The following is a 22,433-nucleotide window of genomic DNA, read 5'->3' as shown; positions in this document are numbered from 1 at the left end:
AAGACGTTAATGAACCTGAAGCATCTACCTCGGCAGGGACTGTACCTGATGATGACATCCAATACATAGGAAACCAACAAGAAGAGTCACCTCAGCAACAAGAATCAGAGACCACTGAAAGGCGTTATCCAAACCGAATCAGAAGGCCTCCTGAGAGACTGAACCTTTGAACTGTTTATACCTGAAGTTATATATGTTATTATGTTATGTTAAATGGGGATATGACTGTTAAGCTAAAAAGGGAGGATTGTGGTGTATGTAACCTGTTCCACCTTAAGAGAACTTAAGCCTGTTCCACCTTAAGAGATGTACTACTTTCTCTGGCTGCTGTATACGTAATACCGGTGGTGACCACCGGTATATAAGTACTGTGTAGTGATATTGTATTTAGTATAGTCCTGACCTCCAACTAGTAAAGACCTGTTGAACTTTATTCTTGTAGTCTGTGTCAGTAATTAATCTTAATACAACTGGAACACACAGACTTAACAACTCCCATGGATGCAGAGGAGCTTGTGGTGGGGCGTTTTGGACCTTCTGGCATCCTGCACAGCTCTTGGTCATCTCTTCGATTTCTCTATCGATTCCCGGCCACCACACAAATGCTCTGGCTAAGCTCTTCATTTTTACCCCACCCATGAAGCTCATTGAGCACTCTATCCGTCAACTTAGGTGGAATTACTACTCTGGATCCACACATCAAGGTTCCTCTGCACACTGACAGCTGTTCTCTTCTTGACGAAAATGCTGGCAGCAGTGGTTCGCCATGTGCTGGCCATCCCTTCACCGTTAAATCATAGACCTGTGATAGTGTCGGGTCATTCCGTGTTTCCTTTTCTATGTTTGCATTCGTCACAGGGAGACATTCGACTATGGTCGAGTGGAATAAATCCATTGGATCCACTGCAAGGTCTTCTTCTTCCACCGTCGGCAACGGTAGATGTGACAATCCATCAGCATTTCCATGCTGTTTAGTTCCCCTGTACTCGATGTCATATTGGTGTGCCCCTAGGAAAAGGGACCATCTCTGCAGCCGTTGTGCTGTCATTATCGGTACGCCCTTCTGAGGGTTGAAAATGGAGACAAGAGGTTGATGATCGGTTAGTAGAGTAAATTTTTGACCGTGCAGATAGTGATTGAACTTCTTCACCCCCCACACTAGGCTGAGGGCCTCTCTGTCAATCTGGGCATAGTTACGCTCGGCAGAGGTTAACGAGCGTGACGCAAAAGCTATCGGCCTCTCCAAACCATTAAGGAATTTATGTGACAGTACCGCCCCAATGCCGTAGGGAGACGCATCACACGCCAGCTTGATTGGCAGTGCTGGGTTGTAGTGAGCCAATACTTCCTTCGAAGTGATTAAGTCCTTACTCTTCTGAAAAGCACGTTTACAATCATCGCTCCATTTCCATGCTACCCCCGTTCATAGCAGGGCGTTCAGTGGATGCAGAATTGTCGACAAATTCGGCAAAAACTTATGATAGTAATTCACCAACCCGAGGAATGACCTCAGTTGTGACACATTTTCAGGCGCTGGGGCCTTAACAACCGCTTCAATTTTGTCAGGGGACTTATGTAACCCCTCTTCATCAATCACGTGGCCACAATATGATATCTGTTTCTTAAAAAATTCGCACTTGGGGCGGTTGGCTCGCAGCCCATGTTCCCGTAGTCTAGTGAGCACCTGTTCTAGGTTGTTAAGGTGTTCACTGTCATCTTCACCTGTTACAAGGATGTCGTCCAAGTAACACTGAGTCCCCGGAATCCCTTGCAGGACTTGTTCCATCGCTCTTTGCCATATCGCCGGAGTCGATGCTACTCCGAATACCAATCGATGATATTGGTAAAGACCTTTGTGAGTGTTTATCGTGAGATACTTCCTAGAGGACTCTTCAACCTCCATCTGCAAATATGCTTGTGCTAGGTCAATTTTTGTAAAACGCTTCCCTCCAGACAGTGAGGCGAAGATGTCTTCTATCCTTGGAAGAGGATATTGTACTGTGTGAAGGACAGGGTTCACCGTCACCTTGAAATCCCCACAGATACGAATCTTCCTTGGCTCTCCGGACTTATTGCTTAACGTTTTTTTCATGACAGGAACGATGGGTGTCGCCCACTCGCTCCAGTCGACCTTAGACAACACGCCCGCCTTCTCCAGATTCTCCAGCTCTGCCTCGACGGCTGGATGAATTGCATATGGTACCGGTCTCGATTTGAAAAACTTGGGAACTGCATTCTCTTCTATTTTTAACGAGGCGGTTACGCCTTTAAGCGTGCCCAGTTCTTGTTGAAATACCTCTTTGGCGTTAGCTAAGATTGTTGACAATCGTCCAGGAGTGACGTCTTCATCTTTTTTACCGTCCACCGTCATTGCATGAATGGAATGCCAATCTAAGTTTATCTTCCTGATCCATTCCCGTCCCAATAACGGTGGTCCACCATTTGGCAGTATGTAGAGATACAATTTCCGTATTTTCTTGCCATTGTATTCGACAGGCACCCTTATTTTTCCTCTGGGGTATACTTTTTGCCCCGTATACGTCGTCAAGACGATGGATGTCTCTCTCAAGGGTATGTGTGAAAATAGCCGCTCATAGTCTCGTCGATTCATGACAGTTAGCGCTGATCCTGTATCCAATTCCATTTTAACTTGGGACCCTGCTATCGTGAGGGTGACCCAAATGGTTCGGTGATCCTCTTTTGCGATTACATTGTGAAGTTTGAGACAGCTTAATCTCCTGTTCTCGGATTCACTATCGCTCATCTGGTCTTCGGAACTACTGTCCGTCATCTTTTGTACTTTCTTGTACGGTTCCTTAGTAGCCTTTTTGTTGTCGCTGGTCTTCTTCCCAGACCTACAAACTCATGCAATGTGTCCAATCTTCCCGCATTGTCTGCATATTTTGTCTTTGGACCAGCAGTCCTTCTGGTCATGGTTTGTTCTGCCGCAGCGATAACATTTTGCAAATCCCCGTGTCATTTTGTGGGCGCTGTATTCCTGTGGTTTTTGTTGAATTTCTGCAGCTCCCCTGGCTGCTGCTTCATACGATACTGCCACGCTGAAAGCCTTATCTAGCGTCAGCTCTTTTTCTGCGAGTAACTTCTGTGTTCCTTCACTCAGGAGTCCACAGACAAATTTGTCCCGTAGGGTATCTGCCAGTCCTGCTCCGAACTGGCAGTGCTTTGATAGCTTGCGTAGTTCCGTAAGATACTCAGCATTGCTCTCATCTTTGTGCTGAGTTCTCCTGTGGAATTTAAATCTTTCTGCTATCAACAGCGGTGCAGGGTTTAAGTGCTCCTGTAGAACAGCAACAATTTCGTTAAAACTCTTCGCCTTCGGTTTGGCTGGAGTAATCAGGTCCCGCAATAGGCCGTACGTTCTAGCGTCCATTAAATTTAACAATACCGATGCCTTTTTCCCCTCCGCTATATCGTTTGCCTCGAAATATACCTCTACTCTTTCCACATACGTGGTCCAGTCCTCTAATGTATTATCAAAAGCAGTGATACAGCCAGTCTTCGGCATCTTGCAAATCTAAAATGGCGCCTCCCGCGCTTTGCCTTCTTCTCCGATTTAACAAAATGGCGCCTCCCGCGCTTTTCCTTCTTCCCCGCTGTTGTTAGCGCTGCTTTCCACGGTTTCCTGCACGTTAAATATTAATTCGTTTTCTTTTATTATCTTCCCGTCGTGGAGCGGACCCTCTTGAACACTTCCCTCCCTCTTCTGTTTTCCGAACGCTGCCCAGCTTCGAAACACCGGCCGCGCCCTGTATGCTCCACCCTCTCTCTCTCTCCTTGCTTCCCGACTCGCTGCCCGGCCCCGTTGCAGCCCAGGAAGGATCAGAGCACTACCTGCGACCAGCCCGATTAGCTGGGAAACCACGGACCGAGGAACCCAGCCTGGCTCTGGAAAGTCGCTCCTGCAAAGCCTTGAACCCGATGATTGACGGTCGACGCCCGTTCCTCGAGTTTCAATGGACTCTATTTTTTTTTTTCTTTTTCTTCCGACCTTCAACGTCGTCAGAGCTGCTGCTGAGTTGCAGGTAAGTTCTTTCTACCTCGTCGCCAATGTTAAGTCCGTGAATGATTGAGACACGGACTAGCAGGAGAGAAACAAACAGAACTTTACTGGTGAAAGGCATAAACGGATCTAACAAAACAGAGGCTCTCTAGCGCCTTTTATACAGGGGTGGTCACTGCCGGTAGTGCAGTCTGAGACCAGTTATTCTCTTAAAGGTACATACACAACAATCGGTACCCTCCCTGCTCATTGCCGCTTCACTGTGCCTCCCAGGACTTAACTTCAGGGCACTGCTGGTGAGGCAAGCGGCCCAAAATTCGTTGGTTTTAAATGAACGAGCTGCCTGTGGAGGTGCAACAGGCGATGGCAGCTGGCCCAAATAATGTTGGGGTGAGCACTCTGTGCGCTTCACCCATTTCAGACTTGAAAACGGGCCTAAAGGAATTTCCACCCCAGTGTGCTGTTAAACAGATGTGGACATGTTATGCATACTTTACGCACCTACAATAAATTTAAGGGGTGATTCTGTGCTCCTAAACTCCCAGTGGGGAAGTTGTGCTCACAGGGAGTGTGGGTCGGAGACAGGGTTACAACATTATAGCCCTGATTTTCCAACTCTCAGTGCCTGTAAGAGCTATTCCTTACTGGGAGTACGGGATTGCAGAATAACTAAATTGAAAAATATTTCTAATATTAGTTGTTACAAATAATCTTTAGGCTTCTGACAGGATAACATTTTCAATTTAACACTGATCAGCAACTGAATGGCCCAGATTGTCCGCATTGGCGAGATTGGCAACGTACGCTGTAAATCGCATTGTCTATTACACTGATCCCCACATTGCTAACTTGGTCCAAATTTTGCAAGTTTTCTCATTAGAATACGCTGTAGTGAGCATAGTGACAAATCAGGCACTCAGCTGAAGTAAGGGATCATTCACCATCCGGAGCCCTCGGGAGCGCTTCAGTGAATGGAAGTGGATCTTCTTAAATAATCTTTAATTTACAATTATATTAAGATGTAGTGTCACATATCAAATTTTTTGTTCAGTTTTCCTGCTGTGTGATCTCCAAATTCAGACCACTTCATGTTCCTACTTTATAAATTATTAATAATTTAGAAATAAAATAATTATTGACTTTTATTGTCGTGGATTACGAGGGCATAAAATCAGCCAAACAAGCTAACTTTGAATTTTGAACTTATTGAAAAGTTCTGGGTTTGAATAGGACTAAAGGTTGCAAATCTTTGAGCACAGCAAAGGTTTGCATAGTGACATGCTGAATTTCCTCTGAGTAGATGGGCTTGAAATGTTTTTGAGGTATAAATACATCAATTTATTCATAACTGAAACAATAGTGATTAATAAGCAAATTAGAGTTATTGGAAAAGATATGTTTGTTGTGTCAGTGGTTTTAGTGAAGTTAAGTACTGTGGAAAAACAGAGAAGGGATCATTTACATTCTGAAAATGACCTCCTCAATTGAATGGGCTCTGGACATGGCCAGAATTTTAACCTAAATTTGGAGTTTGGGTTTGGAGCGTGGGGGTAGTTAAATTGTCAAAAATGGGATTCCAGCCTCCAACCCGCCCACTTCCGGTTTTAACGGAGGCGGGAGTGGGGGTGGGTAGCCAACCAGCTCCCAGGGGATGGAATGTCAATTTTTAATCTCCATTTTGTTTTTAACTGCATGTGGACGGGTTTCACACAATCCGTGAAACCCGGCAGTTAAAGCGAGGTGGTAAGTGCCTTTAGACCTACCTCCTGGATTCAGGGTCCCTGCCTAACCCACCCCCCCGTGATTGGAGACCCCCTCACGAAGCCTCCAATCACCACCCCAGGCCTCCCCCCACCCCCCACCACCCTCCTCTCCCCCAACGATGATGCTGAGGCCGGCCACAATCCTCCAGTGGCCGGCCCCGTTCTACTATTCACCCACCCTGACCATCCGGCCCCGATCTTTGCCTGACTCTCCCCCCGATCATCTGCCCCCTCCCCCCAATCCATTCCCCAGCCCCAATTCCCAGTCCTCGCTCCCCCCACCCCCCAACGATCCTTTCCCCAGCCCTGATCTCCAGTCCTCGCTCCCCCTCCCCCGATCCTTTCCCCGCCACCCAATCCCCAGTCCTTCCTCCCACCTGATGCTCCCCTGGCCCCGATCCCCAGTTGTCTCCCCCCCCCACCCCCCAATACATTGCCCGGCCCAGCCCTCACATGAAACCATTCTCCCTGCTCCATGCAGCCGCAGGCCTACCCACCCACAGCCAGCCAGCCTATCAATCTGGCTGGCTGCGAGCGGGAAACCAAGGCCTCACATGCAAATCAGACCCTGCTGTTAAAGTCAGCAGGGCCTGTGGGAAACCCGGCCTCCCAGGTTTCCCGACTGCATTGGAGCCCACCCGCCCCAACCCGCCTTCCTCCAGAAAATTCCAGCCATGGTGTGGTAATGTTAAAATTGAAAATCCCAGGATACTCAAAGATCCTATTTGTTTAAGCTTTGCAACAGTAATACATTTTTAACAACTGGGAGTTTAAAGATGATATTGAAGCAATAAATAATGCTTCACTGCTGCCAGGCCACCTAGACTATTACAGTACTTTACAGGTTAAGTGCCAGTTGTGTGGAAACTGGCTAAAATACAGGAAAATAGCATTTGCCATTGATTTTAATGAGGCGGAGCTATGCTAATTAGCTTCAAACTGTTTTCAATGCAGGTAATAGTGGAGCAGCGTAAAATTCCCAGTTAATTACTCCAGAATTGCCTCTTTCATTTGTGCCGTTCAAGGGTCCCTATGCCGTCGATGCACCATTCTCAGATTGAGAATACACACACATCCTTTTTATTGCCAAATTCAAATGGATTGTTAAATGCAGTTAGATAAAACAAAACTGGCTTAGGACACAGAAAAGCAGGCTATTAATTAAGTTATGCCATGCAGGAATCAAAGATTACCACACACAAAATCAAGCCTACTTCAGCAGGCTGCACTTTACATGCATTTGAGCAAGACAATTTGAACCAAGTAAACTTTCTGCTTCACATTCAGTAATGTCTAAAATGACTTGTAGGCTTAACATTACATTTAACTGAACCTAGTGTGGACTAGACCAATCAGATTTACTTATGAGAGAAACTGAGGTACAAACTATCTGACTGAATTGGAGATGGACTAAATTCTACTTTTGAGATCAGTAGGCTTGTCTTTACGTTGAGACAGAACTGGTAGAGGTAAGTGTGCATGCTGGGATATAAGTGTATGTCTAGAAAGCTTCCATTGAAAATCCCTCCTGGATAAACAGTTATTTTACTTAAGGCAAAATCCCCCAGATTGGGCCTTTTTCACAGGTTAGCCAAGGTTTAATGGGCAGGACCGGCTGACTGATTTGTAAGCGGTTTCTCTTGCTTTTTCTTAGTGAAGGCAGAGCAATCTCAGCATTCAAAACTGTACGTGTAAGGTCTCTTAGGGTGTATATTACTGATGAAACATTTAAAAAAAGAAAAGACTAACTTTTCTGGTTTAGATTCTTTACTCCATCCTTCTATACTAACTTCACATATTTGCAACTGTATTGTCTGAACAGAGAGAGTAGTTTTGAAGGTTTTTGAAGTGACAGTAACAAGATTGTGGGCATTGCAGTATGGCACCTGGTACAAACAGGCCATATGTTAATTTCCCCCCAGTACAGATTGGGCATACAAATTCCCACAATCCATGAGGAGAGTATTAGAAATACACATTTGTGTGGTCTGTGCATATAGGCCCAGGCCCAGGCCCAGCCCCAGCCTGGTATTTGACCATGGTCCCTTTTGTAGGTATTTGCAAATGACAAGCAAAAATGTGGGGATAGCAAACAAAACATGGCTGTAGTCTCAGGCATGCAGATATTTTCTCATCTGTGAGTGATCAGGTACACTCATCCATTGAATAAACTGGGCATTTGACTGTTAGCCAATGTGTATCCACGAATGTACATATTTCAGTTATATTGTATATACTCATGGTTTTGATATAGTCATTGTATATGCAAGGATATGAATGGTGGTTCATATCACTGATATCTGTCAATAATCTTTATACGATATGACAGGGCTTTCTGTATTTTCATTGGAAAATAGAAAAAAGTCAGAAAAGTTTCTAATAAAAATGATTTCATATTTATTGTGCATATTAAGACTATCAGCATTTGCTATATTATCAGTGGTGCTTTTAATAGGCTACAGCTGAAGACCAGAAATGCTCCCATCCCATCAGACAACCATGTGGTTCCCGCTTTGGAACAGCCATAACTGCAGTTTCCGATCTCAACCTGGATAACTACAATGATGTTGTGATTGGAGCGCCTTTGGAAGACAACCACCAGGGTGCTGTCTACCTCTTCCATGGATCTGGCACAACCATTAACAAAAAATATTCACAGGTTTGGTGTTGATATAACTTGAAAATTATTAATTATTTATTCTCCAGATTACATACATAGAACAGTATTTTCATTAGTATTACCAAAAAAACACACCATGGGGAGTGCAAACAGACATTCAGAAAATAGACAAAAAAAGCAATGAACATTTATAAAATGGGCCAATTTTAGGTAAATTCCTTGAGAATTTTTTTAACTGTTCCCATGACTTCTGCTGTTTGGTGGAGGGCAAGTCTTCAGTTCTTCAAATTAGGTGACAAATAATAATTTTTTTAAAGTGCAATTCACTCAGTGTGATGTAAACTTGTGTGCAGGCAATGCTGAGCCCAACCAAGAGACTCATTTTTTGATGACGTAACAGGGAGGATAGATGAAGGGAATGCAATGGATGTTGTCTACATGGATTTTAGGAAGGCATTTGACAAAGTACCACATAGAAGGCTGGTTAACAAAATTGAGGCTCACCGAATAGGTGGGTCTGTGGCAGCTTGGGTAAGGAATTGGCTGAAGGACAGAAAACAGCGAGTTGTGGTAAATGCCTGTTTTTCAGACTGGAGGATGGTAGACAGCGGTATTCCCCAAGGGTCAGTGCTGGGGCCACTGCTTTTTTTTGATATATATAAATGACCTGGATATTGGAATACAAAGTAGAATTTCTAAATTTGCAAATGACACCAAACTTGGGGGTGTGGCAAGTAGTCAGGATGATACCAATCGACTGCAGCAGGACATAGAAAGGCTAGCAGAATGGGCAGACAAGTGGCAGATGGAATTTAATACACAGAAGTGTGAGGTGATGCATTTTAGCAGAAGGAACAGGAAGAGGCAATATACACTTAATGGCACAGTTTTAGAGTGTGCAGGGACAGAGGGACCTGGGAGTTAGTGTGCATAGGTCCCTGAAGGTGGCAGCACATATTGAGAGAGTGGTTAGCAAAGCATATACATTTTTTTTATTCGTTTATGGGATCTGGGCATCGCTGGCAAGGCCAGCATTTATTGCCCATCCCTAGTTGCCCTTGAGAAGGTGGTGGTGAGCCGCTGCAGTCTGTGTGGTAAAGGTACTCCCACAGTGCTATTAGGTAGGGAGTTCCAGGATTTTGACCCAACAACGATGAAGGATCGGCGATATACTTCTAAGTCAGGATGGTGTGTGACTTGGAGGGGAACTTGGAGGTGGTGGTGTTCCCATGCACCTGCTGCCCTTGTCCTTCTAGGTGGAAGAGGTCGCGGGTTTGGGAGGTGCTGCGAAAGAAGCCTTAGCGAGTTGCTGCAGTGCATCTTGTAGATGGTACACACTGCAGCCACGGTACGACGGTGGCGGAGGGAGTGAATGTTTAAGTTGATGGATGGGGTGCCAATCAAGCAGGTTGCTTTGTCCTGGATGGTGTCGAGCTTCTTGAGTGTTCTTGGAGCTGCACTCATCCAGGCAACTGGAGAGTATTTCATCACACTCCTTACTTGTGCCTTGTAGATGGTGGAAAGGCTTTGGGGAGTCAGGAGGTGAGACACTCGCCGCAGAATACCTAGCCTCCGACCTGCTCTTGTTGCCACAGTATTTATGTGGCTGGTCCAGTTAAGTTTCTGGTTAATGGTAACCCCCAGGATTTTGATAGTGGGGAATTTGGTGATGGTAATGCCATTGAATGTCAAGGGGAGGTAGTTAGACTCTCGCTTGTTGGAGATAGTCATTGCCTGGCACTTCTGTGGCGCGAATGTTACCTGCCACTTATCAGCCCAAGCCTGAATGTCGTCCAGGTCTTGTTGCATGCGGACATGGACTGCTTCATTATCTGAGGAGTTGTGAATGGCGTTGAACACTGCAGTCATCAGCGAACATCCCCATTTCTGACCTTATGTTAGAGGGACGGTCATTGATGAAGCAGCTGAAGATAGTTGGGCCTAAGACACTGCCCTAAGGAACTCCTGCAGCGATGTCCTGGGGCTGTGATGATTGACCTTCAACCACCACAACCATCTTCCATTGTACTAGATATGACTTCACCTGTGGAGCGTTTCCCCCTGATTCCAATTGACTTCAGTTTTACTAGGGCTCCTTGATGCCAGACTCGGTCAAATGCTGCCTTGATGTCAAGGGCAGTCACTCTCACCTCACCTCTGGAATTCAGCTCCTGGGATATTGGGTTTTAAAAATAGAGGTATTGAGTATAAAAGTGGAGAATTATGCTGAACCTTTATAAAGCGCTGGTTAGGCCACAACTGGAGTATTGTGTCCAGTTCTGGTCACCACACTTTAGGAAGGATGTGAAGGCCCTTGAGATGGTGCAGAGCAGATTTACCAGAATGGTTCTGGGGATGGGGGATCTTAGCTACAAGGACAGGTTGGAGAAGCTGGATTTGTTTTCATTAGAGCAAAGGAGGTTGAGGGGTGATTTGATAGAGGTGTACAAGATTATGACGGGTTTGGATAGGTTCGACGGGGGAAAGGCTGTTCCCACTAGTTGATGGTACAAGGACTAGGGGACACAGATTTAAGGTTTTAGGCAAGAGATATAGGGGGGGATGTGAGGGAAAACTATTTTACGCACCGAGTGGTGAGGACCTGAAACTCGCTGCCGACGGAAGTGGTGGATGCAGAAACACTGAATGTTTTCAAGGGGAGACTGGATAGGCACTTGAGGGAAATAAACTTGCAGGGCTACGGGGATAGAGCGGGGGAATGGGACTGACTAGATTGCTCTACAGAGAGCCGGCATGGACTCGATGAGCGGAATGGCCTCCTTCTGTGCCATTATGACTTTATGACTCGTTAATATGTCATGCGTGAGCTGCCGGTGCCCATTGTGCCTCCACAGGCAGCTCGGGCATTTTGAACACCACAAATCTTCAGGCCACTGCCAGCGAGGCAAGCACCCAAAGATCAGTCCCGGGAGGGGAGGTTGGAGCAGGTTACAGGATGGGGGTGGGGGTTGGTGATCACAATGTCTATGGAGTCGGGCCGAGCACTCCAGCTCCTACTGGCTCCACAGGAAGGTTTTTGTAAAAATTATCATTCGGAATACTTACTCTTGCTGAGCAATTGTGAGCGTGGCTGGCCCGACACCAGCCCTGCTCATCGCTGCCCAATGTCACAGAGGTGACCTAAATTGGCATTAGGCCCCTCATTTACATATGTAAGGGACCTCGGGAATGCCAACAAAATGGCGCAACCCAATTTGGGTCAGAAGTTTTCAGGTGTCCTTGGGGCGCAGGACGTTGGTCCCGGAAATTGGATCTCATTGCGTAAACCGGACAAAACGAGGTATAGTTTCTACCTTAATGAGTGCTTGCACCACACTCTGAGTATTTAATGTGCTTTCTCAAATAATACAACCTGAATAACAAAATTACAGATGGAAAACAGCTATTTTTTGGGGGGAGGGCGGGTGATGATTAAATATAGTTCTAGTTGACTCAGACCTAATCCCTGAGCTCACAGAAATAGTGGTTTTGGTCACACGGGGGGAAAAATATAAAAAATGAAACCGAGTGATTGGGATAATGGCAGCCTCTCTTCCTGCTGAATAAACAGTAACGCCAAAAACAGTCGGCACATTTAATTCTACCCCTTCTGAAAATCATACATTAATTTAATGTGATAGGATGTGATTAATGTTAGATCCGTGGTTCAGTGGATAAATAATTACACGGATGCTGTACATAAACAAATAACAGGTCTTTACTGGAGGAGGGCAATCTCTAGACTGGAGTACAGAGGCATGCGCACAGCTTATATAACCGGTGTGGTTACTGCCGGTACTACAGTATACAGGAGCTGTAAAAAGTAGTTCTGACTTAAAGCACATACACTACAATTCCTCCCTTTTTAGATTAATAATACCCCCTTAATATTCAAATAACAATTACATTTTTACATGTACATTCAATAACAAAAGTCCATTTATAGATTCAGTCTTTGGGGCGGCTTCCTGACCCTTTCGGGATAGCGCCTTTCCGGAGGTTCTTGTTCTTGGTGCAGAGGCGATTCTGACCCCCTTTCATCGGGTAGTTCATTGGGTTCCACTGCTACTGGGTCTGAAGTAGATGCTACCGGTATGTCGGGTTCATCCCCAGGTGCTCGAGACATGGGGTTGACGCATTCCTGTGATGCTAAGATCTGATCGACGTGGCATCTCACAATGTTCTCCCTGACATCCACTGTGTACATTAATGGCCCCTGCCTTGTACATATTGTTCCGGGTTGCCACTTCTCTGTTCGATAGTCCTGGGCCAAGACTGGTTGCCCTACATTGAAGCTCCTTGTCAGCTTCTCGTTGATGTGCTGGAATTGTTTGTCCTCAACATTTCTTCGCACATTTGGCCTGAGCAAGTCCAGGCGAGATCTCAACCTTCGGTTAAAGAACATCATGGCCGGGGTCTGGTTGGTAACTGCATGTGTTGCGTTTCGGTAGGCTAATAAGAAATTGTCCATCTTATGCTGTAGTGGAATTTCCTCGTCGCACATGGCCTTTATCGCCTTCTTAAAGGTTTGTACGAACCTCTCAGCCAATCCATTGGTGGCTGGATGATACGGGGCGGATGTGTAATGCCTTACCCCATTCCTTTTCATGAATTTTTGGAACTCATCGGACACAAACTGTGGTCCATTATCAGAGCAGATCTGCTCTGGCAACCCGTTTCTGGCAAATATGGTCCGTAGGACTGCAATCGTTTTCTCTGTAGTGGTTGAAGACATCTTTATCACCTCAGGCCACTTTGAATGAGCATCCACTGCTATTAAGAACATTGAGTCCATGAATGGACCAGCGAAATCAATGTGCACCCGTTGCCATGGAGAGGAGGGCCACTCCCATGGGTGTAGAGGGGCATGTGGTGGTGCATTTTGGACCTTCTGGCATCCTAAGCAGCTCTTAGTTAGGTCTTCGATTTGTTGATCGATTCCCGGCCACCACACATAAGCCCTAGCTAGGCTTTTCATTTTCACTCCCCCCAGATGACCTTCATGTAGCTCATTTAGCACTCTCTCCCTTAACTTGGGTGGAATCACCACTCTGGATCCACACATCACTGTCCCCTGGCATACTGACAGCTGTTCTCTTCTGGATGAGAATGCTGGCAACAGTGAGTCGCCATGTGTTGGCCATCCCCTCACCATCAATTCATATACCCGTGACAGCGTCGGATCATTGCGGGTCTCCTTCTCTATATCCGCATTTGTTACTGGCAATCGTTCAATTATCGACGAATAAAATATCTTGATAGGGTCCACTGCTGGTGCTTCCTCCACAGTAGACAGTGGCAGGCGCGATAGCCCATCGGCGTTCCCATGCTGTCTCGTGCCTTTATATTCTATTTCATATTGATTCGCCCCTAGAAACAGGGACCATCTTTGTAACCGCTGTGCAGTCATTACTGGCACACCCTTCTTAGGATTAAAGATGGAGACAAGTGGTTGGTGGTCACTCAGCAAGGTGAACTTCTGTCCATGCAGATAGTGGTTGAATTTTTTTACTCCCCATACTAGGCTGAGGGCCTCCCTGTCAATCTGGGCGTAGTTGCGCTCGGCTGAGGTTAGTGACCGAGACGCAAAGGCTACTGGCCTCTCCAAACCGTCCGGGAATTTGTGCGACAGCACCGCTCCAATGCCGTAGGGTGATGCATCACATGCCAAACGAATTGGTAGTGCTGGGTTGAAATGGGCCAACACCTCTTTTGATGTGATCAATTCTTTACACTTCTGGCAAGCTCGTCTACGTTCGTCATCCCACTTCCATGGTACCCCTGTTTGCAGTAGGGTGTTCAGCGGGTGTAATACCGTAGACAAATTTGGTAAGAACTTGTGGTAATAGTTTACCAGCCCGAGGAACGACCTCAGTTGTGACACATTTTCTGGTGCTGGAGCCTTGACTACTGCCTCTATCTTGTCAGGGGACTTATGTAACCCCTCTTCATCGATGACGTGGCCGCAATACGAGATCTGTTTCTGGAAAAACTCGCACTTGTGGTGATTAGCTCGTAGCCCATATTCCTTTAATCTGGCGAGCACCTTCTCCAAGTTAGCGAGGTGATCACCTTCATTTTCGCCCATGACCAAGATGTCGTCCAAATAACACTGGGTCCCTGGAATCCCTTGCAGGACCTGATCCATCGCCCTTTGCCAGATAGCCGGAGCCGAGGCTACTCCAAACACCAGCCGGTTGTATTGATAGAGACCTTTATGGGTGTTGATCATAAGGTAATGTTTCGAAGCTTCTCCTACCTCCATTTGCAAGTACGCCTGGGCTAGATCAATTTTTGTGAAGCGTTTACCACCAGATAGCGAGGCGAAAATATCCTCAATTCGTGGAAGCGGATATTGCACAGTGTGAAGGACTGGGTTCACTGTCACCTTAAAATCCCCACAGATGCGGACCTTCTTTGGTTCCCCAGGCGTATTACTCAATGACCTCTTCATTACAGGAACGATGGGTGTAGCCCACTCGCTCCAGTCCACTTTGGACAGTACTCCTGAACATTCCAACCCTTCCAGCTCTGCTTCGACGGCTGGTCTGATCGCATAAGGCACTGGTCTGGCCTTCAGAAACTTTGGGCTTGCATTATCCTCTATTTTAATTGTTGCTGTTATTCCTTTTAGTGTTCCTAGTCCCTCCTGGAACACTTCTTTTGCGTCAGTTAGCATTTTTGACAGTCGTCCAGGTGTGACGTCGTCATCCTTTTTGGCCCCCACCTTCAGTGCCTGTATGGAATGCCAATCTAAATGTATCTTCCGGATCCATTCACATCCTAGTAGTGGTGGTCCTCCATTTGGCAATACATATATATCCATTTTAGGTATTTCCTGACCTTTATATGTCACTTTCACCCTTATTTTTCCTTTGGGGTAGACTTTTTGCCCCATATACGTCTTCAAGACAATCTCTGTAGCTTTCAAGGGTATGTGTGAAAATAGCCGCTTGTAGTCTCTTTGATTTATGACTGTTAGAGCTGACCCTGTGTCCAATTCCATTTCCACTTGGACTCCGTCTATCTTGAGTGTAACCCAGATAGTCTGGTGATCCTCCATTTCGGTTACATTATGTAGTTTCGGACAACCCAGCTCCTTGCTTCCGGAGTCTGTGTCACTTTTCTGTATGTGATGAAATATTCCATTCATCACTCATTGGTATTCTCTGCCTGTGACTGTGGTTGGTTTCAGTTTCATTTCCCTTACCTCAGTTCTGTTTCCTCACCATTGTATTGTACTGTGTGTAGGGCTCCGCCCATACCTGGCCCCTATGTAAGCTGGCCCAGCCTGCATCACATCCAGTATGGCAGACCTCTGGATGGAAGATACCTCTCCTCTGTGTGTTACCTTCTAAGTCAATAAAAGCCTTGTTTTGTTTCGCTAACATCGAGTCTCGGATTTATTGAGGCACATCACTGTACATCTGAACCACTGTCCATCACCTGGTGTACCTTTTTGTACTTCTCCTTTGGAGATTTCTTACTGTTGGTTTTCGCCCCAGACCTGCAGACTCTTGCTATGTGTCCTGCTTTTCCACACTGTCTGCACACTTGGTCCTTGAACCAACAATGTTTCTGGTCATGTGTTGTTCTGCCGCAGCGATAGCACTTCCCTGTTCCATAGGTCATTTCATTGGTGCCATATTCTTGCGGTCTCCGTTGTATCTCTGCAGCGCGCCTTGCGGCTGCTTCGTGTGATACTGCCATACTGAAAGCTTTGTCCAGCGTAAGGTCCTTTTCTGATAGAAGCCGTTTCTGGGTTCCTTCACTTTGTAGCCCACACACAAACTTGTCCCTTAACGTGTCTGCTAGTCCCGCTCCAAACTGGCAGTATTTCGATAGCTTGCGCAGTTCCATTAGGTACTCAGCATTGCTTTCGTCTTTGTGTTGGTTCCTTTTATGGAACTTAAATCGTTCTGCTATCAGCAGCAGTGTGGGGTTTAAGTGGTCCTGTAGGATTTCTACTATGCTTTCAAAATTCTTGTTTACCAGCTTCTCTGGGGTTATTAGATTTCGCAGTAACCCATAAGTTTTTGCACCCATGGAATTTAACAGAACCAGTGCTTTATTAGCATCTGGCACTTCATTCACCCTGCAGTACACCTCAATACGTTCCACATATGTCGCCCAATCTTCGACTTCATTGTCGAACGTAGAGATACTGCCACTCTTCGGCATCCTTGGTTGTGCATTAACTATCACCAATGGCGCCTCCCGCGCTTCCCCTTCTTCTCCGCTGGCACAAAATGGCATCTCCCACGCTTTCCTTCCTTCCCGCGCTCACCCGTCTTCTCCGCTGCGGCTTCACAAAATGGCGTCTCCCGCGCTCTTCCTTCTCTGCGGCTCAATGGCGTCTCCCGCGCTCTCCCTGCTTCTCCGCGGCTCAATGGCGTCTCCCCTTGCTTCGCCCCGCGGACCCTGATCAGCCCGTGATCCCTGGCTGTGCTCTGCACGTTCTTCTCTTGATATTTGTCGACGCCGCTCAGTCTAGAACCCGGCTGTTTCTTACCCTCTCTCCGGTTTTGCAGTATTTTCCCTCGATGCGGCTCGGTGATCCACCCCCGGCTGCGCCCTGCTCTCTTCACCCTTTTTCTTACCCCGTCGACGCTGCCCGGCTCTCTCTCTCTGCCGTCGGTCGGCTCCAGCCGCCGCTGCTCGGGAAGGGTCTGCTCTGGACCTGTCGTTGGTCTCTTACTGCTCGTTGTGGCTGGGGAACCAAGCCCGGCTCTCCACAGCCTCCCCAGTGAAGTTGGATCTCTGCCTGACTGCTGGGCGGTTGCTCGCGGTCGACGCCCGTGTTCCTGGACTCGACTATTTTTTTTGTTTGTCTAATGTTGCAGGTAGATTCGCATCAACACTTGTCGCCACTGTTAGATCCGTGGTTCAGTGGATAAATAATTACACGGATGCTGTACATAAACAAATAACAGGTCTTTACTGGAGGAGAGCAATCTCTAGACTGGAGTACAGAGGCATGCGCTCAGCTTTATATACCGGTGTGGTTACTGCCGGTACTACAGTATACAGGAGCTGTAAAAAGTAGTTCTGACTTAAAGCACATACACTACAATTAAGACCTTTGATCCAAGCAGAGAACGCAAATGTTTCTGTTTGTAAGTATACTACGTGGTTGTTTGGAGCAGAGAAATTTGTTGTTTTTTATTCCCCATTGGATTGAATGTTATCTGTGATTATGAGAGGTGAAAAGTAGAATTCAGAACGCAACACTATACTAAAGTTCTAACAAATAGCATTTCAGGTAAGTGGAACACAGTGCCTTTCCAGCACTGCTTGTGGGCCAGGAGGATGAAGAGTGCTTTCCCCGGCCCACCAAATTTACCTGCTTCCCTCCCCATAATCGGAACCCCCCCCCAACCCCCGCGATTGGATACCCTCCCCAAAATTGGATACTGCCCCCCCCCAATGTTAGACCCTCCATGTCCAGCTCCCCTTCCCCCCATGTCCAGCTCCCCTCCCCCCATGTCCAGCTCCCCTCCCCCCCATGTCCAGCTCCCCTCCCCCCCATGTCCAGCTCCCCTCCCCCCCATGTCCAGCTCCCTCCCCCCCATGTCCAGCTCCCCTCCCCCCCATGTCCAGCTCCCCTCCCCCCCATGTCCAGCTCCCCTCCCCCCCATGTCCAGCTCCCTCCCCCCCATGTCCAGCTCCCCTCCCCCGATGTCCAGCTCCTCCACCCTCCATGACCAGCTCCCCTCCCCCCCATGTTCAGCTCCCCTCCCCCCCATGTCCAGCTCCCCTCCCCCCCATGTTCAGCTCCCCTCCCCCCCATGTCCAGCTCCCCTCCCCCCATGTCCAGCTTCCTTCCCCCCGATGTCCAGCTCCTCCACCCTCCATGACCAGGTCCCCTCCCCCCCATGTCCAGCTCCCCTCCCCCGCATGTCCAGCTCCCCTCCCCCATGTCCAGCTCCCCTCCCCCATGTCCAGCTCCCCTCCCCCATGTCCAGCTTCCTTCCCCCCGATGTCCAGCTCCTCCACCCTCCATGACCAGCTCCCCTCCCCCCCATGTCCAGCTCCCCTCCCCGCATGTCCAGCTCCCCTCCCCCGTGTCCAGCTCCCCTCCCCCATGTCCAGCTCCCCTCCCCCCCATGTCCAACTCCCCTCCCCCCCCGTGTCCAGCTCCCCTCCCCCATGTCCAGCTCCCCTCCCCCATGTCCAGCTCCCCTCCCCCCATGTCCAGCTCCCCTCCCCCCCATGTCCAACTCCCCTCCCCCATGTCGAACTCCCCTTCCCCCCATATCCAGCTCCCTTCCCCCCATGTCCAGCTCCCCTCCCCCCGATGTCCAACTCCCCTCCCCCCGATTACCAACTCCCCTCCCCCATGTCGAACTCCCCTTCCCCCCATGTCCAGCTCCCTTCCCCCCATGTCCAGCTCCCCTCCCCCCGATGTCCAACTCCCCTCACCCCGATGTCCAACTCCCCTCCCCCCGATGACCAACTCCCCTCCCCCAGATGACCAACTCCCCTCCCCCACAATGTCCAACTCCCCTCCCCCCCGATGTCCAACTCCCCTCCCCCCGGTGTCCAACTCCCCTCCCCCCCCGGTGTCCAACTCCCCTCCCCGCTAGTGTCCAACTCTCCTCCCCCCCGATGTCCAACTCCCCTCCCCCCCCGGTGTCCAAATCCCTCCGATGTCCAACTCCCCTCCCCGCCATGTCCAACTCCCCTCACCCCCCCCCCCCCAGTGTCCAACTCCCCTCCCCCTGGTGTCCAACTCCCCTCCCCCCCCGATGCCCAACTCCGCTCCCCCCAATGTCCAACTCCCCCCCCCCCCGCCACCCCAACCTCCGATGGCCAACTCTCCTCCAGCCTTCCCCTGATCTCCAGTATCCAACTCACTTCCCCAGCCCCTGGCCGCTAAATCTCTCCCCCCCACCACCCCCCCCCAACCACCACCACCACCTTCCCATTCTCGCCTCTCAGTTATTATCGGGACCCATAAGTGGCTATCAATATTCTTACAGGGTTTTAGCAGAATAACTATGCTGTGAAATAAAAATCAGGAGAGAAGCAGAATAGGCTGCCAACTTGCTGACACCCGTTTTCTATTATCGCACAAAGTCAAGATCTACCCCAACCATTCCTGCCAATGGTTGTACAGAAGCAGAAATAAATTGATGTGACTGCTCATCCTTGTCTCCTGGACCAATATGAAAACCACATCAATAAGCTTTTTTTTTCTGTTTTCAAAGATGAAATTGTTACAATTCTAAAGAAAGGAGATCTAATATTAGTTTTTACTCTCAAGATGAAACTGTAAAACTATTTCCCTCATGCATAAGTTGAAAGTCATCATCGTTCTGCTGCCATTGTTATTTTCTGTTGTTTGTGGGTCAGTAACTAGTGAGTACCATTGAAAGCTGTCAATCAACAACACTCACAAACATTCATCTCTTTTAAATGTTACAGCTAAACCGGAAATTGTACATAATATTAAGCAACGGTTTTTTTTTATTTGAACATTTTGCGTATAAATGAAGCTAATAAAATGTCCTTCTTAATAGCGCATCTCTGCATCTGCACCAGATGTCCATTTCAATTATTTTGGCCAATCGATCGATGGGCAGATGGATTTGAATGACGATGGTCTGGTAGATATTACGGTTGGAGCACTAGGTGGTGTCGCCCTCTTCTGGTTCGTATCAGTTTTGTATTACAATTACTCCCTATTTTTATTTTATCCTATTAACTACTTATTCTCAGAATTTTCCTTCTGTGTGATTTGCAAATTTACTGGAAGCCCATTATTACAAAGTCTATTACATATATTTCTGCCCCCACCCTTTCTCCTCACAATATAAAGGGTGTAGTTTGAACAGCACAATGAACCTCAGTCTATATATAAAAAACGACTTCCTGAGGTGACTTTGCAGTAAAGTCTCAACTCTAAAATGTTTACGTCGTTTTTTTATAGACTGCAGTTCTAACATACTGGGGGTGATTTTGTCAACGGGGCCGTGTTGGAGGCGGACTGCTGCTTGTCGGGTTTCAGTCCCGCCTCCATCGACTTGTGGCCAACCCACGCTATTTTCCCTTGATTGACCTTGTTAAGCCCACCCAGCGGGCTTAGCAGCCCAATTAAGAGGAAGCCGGTTACAAAGAACGTCAGTGCATAACATTTCATCAGTCAAAAATTTTTGACAGATGAATTGTCATCGTTTGACAGCTCTGTGAAGCTGTCAAACACTGACATTCTCTGTTGTTTGATGAGTTCTTGTATTCAAGACTCATCAAACCTCTTTTGTGAGCAGAAATTAGATGGTTGTTGCATCGGAGAATGCAGCAGCCATCTGTCATCTCTGCGGTGAGATGCGAGAGTCTCCGCATCCCCAACGGTTGAAGCCTGCAGGAAGAAACAAAGGTAAGTAAACATTTTCTATCACTTTCCACTCACCTCACATACTCACCTCTCCACACTTGCACCCATCACTCACCTCCACTGTGCACTTTTGCACCTCTCTGACCCCCGCAGACCCACTGCTCGTCTCGGTGACCCTGGCGGAGTTTCCGACATCGGGAAGCCCGCGCCTCTGGTGGAAAAATGGGGATAATCCTCTTAACTACCTGTTAACAGGTGGTAAAGTGGCTGTAATCCCCTTTCTGCCTCCAGGAGACGGGGCCCGGCGTGGGTCGGCTACCCGCCTCCTGGGAAGATGGCACGGAGGCGGGTTGTGGGCGGGATGGGAACCCGCCCCCAGATTCTGCCATTTTCCCAGCAGTCCCGCCTCCAAACCCACCTCCCCAGGGCTGGGAAAATCCAGCCCATTGAGTTTGATTAGTATTCCCAGAATGCGTTGTAATTAAATGCTTAAGACGCTGCTGGAAGTATTTGGAAATGCTACATGATTTTAGTGATTGTGTTTTTAAAATCTTTTACTAGGTCCCGTGACATAGCTCAAGTGACGATTAGCAAACTGAAATTTCACCCCAACAAGATCAATATCCAGAACAAGAACTGTGTAATTGACGAGAAGCCAACAGTGTGTATTACAGCAAAGATCTGTTTCAATGTCAGCCTGAAGTCTGGTAAAGAACCACTGCAACCAATTGGTATGTTTACAGGGATTGGAGCATTGCTTACGTGAAGCCAAAGGCAATTGAGTAATTCACTTTGGAGCGATGTAGTTCCTCTGAACTTCTATATATGCAAAAAATGTGCATAATGCACAGGACATCTTATCTTACATAATGTGAATAAGAATATAACATTTTCTTTTTGGTTACAAAGAGCCTTGGTAAGGATAAATTCTATGCTGATACCCTAGTGGTAGAGTTTCCACTTTGGGCGCAATCGGCGAAAAGGGCGTAAATTCCACCCAAAAGTGCACCCATTTTGAAAAGTTTTTTTTCTCGAGTTTCTGCTCAAACTCATTTGCATATTGGCAGATGTAAAATCTGCCATGAACCAGCGCAATTGGGCAGCATTTTAAAACGTAATTTAAAAAAAATGTCTTTAAAAGATTTTCCTTGAGATATTTAGAGTGGTAACTTGGTGCAGTTTGATTAACACAGCTGAAAATAGGTTTATCACAAAAAATAAGCATTTTGAATTAGTGTCAATCCACCGCCTGTGAGTAACCTGATTTTAAACAACTGAGAATGACTTTTAAAAAATATACAGAACCATTTGCTAGTTATATTTGGGTACAGTAGTCAGTTTCTTAGTAAATTAAAAATATATTCAAAAGCTTTTAAAAGTGTCCTTGAACCCAAAAAAAACATCTGAATTTTTGGCACCTCCTCGAAAGCCCACAAATGAGCTCAATTAGCAGAAACTCCCAATGGTGATTAATTCACCCTGGGGGGCGTGGCCAGTTTTGTGGGCAGGGCTGGCTTCTAGTGCAATGTTTTTTAAACTAGCGCAAAAAATCGCAGAAACCCGAGTTGTGCTGAACGTAATTTGCACTTAAAATTCCACAATCTTTTGCGTTGGTTACATGTCGGGCGAATTGCGAAAAAAAACACATCACCGAATGGAAACTCCAGGCCTTTGTGTGCTAAAAGTTGTCTG

The 22,433-nt window shown here is 47.3% G+C and overlaps 1 protein-coding gene across 1 annotated transcript in view; it reads left to right on the top strand.

The window, feature by feature from the left end:
- itga1 (integrin, alpha 1) overlaps positions 1-22,433 on the top strand; it is a 296,244-nt gene that overhangs the window by 160,075 nt on the left and 113,736 nt on the right. Inside the window, exons 15-17 of the mRNA XM_085965982.1 lie at positions 8,240-8,443; positions 19,927-20,057; positions 21,303-21,472. Of these exons, the coding sequence (XP_085822108.1) occupies positions 8,240-8,443; positions 19,927-20,057; positions 21,303-21,472 (505 nt within the window). The remainder of the gene's footprint in view (positions 1-8,239; positions 8,444-19,926; positions 20,058-21,302; positions 21,473-22,433) is intronic.

The sequence above is a fragment of the Somniosus microcephalus genome, chromosome 2, assembly GCF_052327205.1.
Source record: "Somniosus microcephalus isolate GS21.2 chromosome 2, FLI_Smic_1.0, whole genome shotgun sequence".
Taxonomy (NCBI): Eukaryota; Metazoa; Chordata; class Chondrichthyes; order Squaliformes; family Somniosidae; genus Somniosus; species Somniosus microcephalus.
The sequence above is the reverse complement of the archived record's forward strand: the minus strand, read 5'-3'. Positions and strand labels throughout refer to the sequence as shown.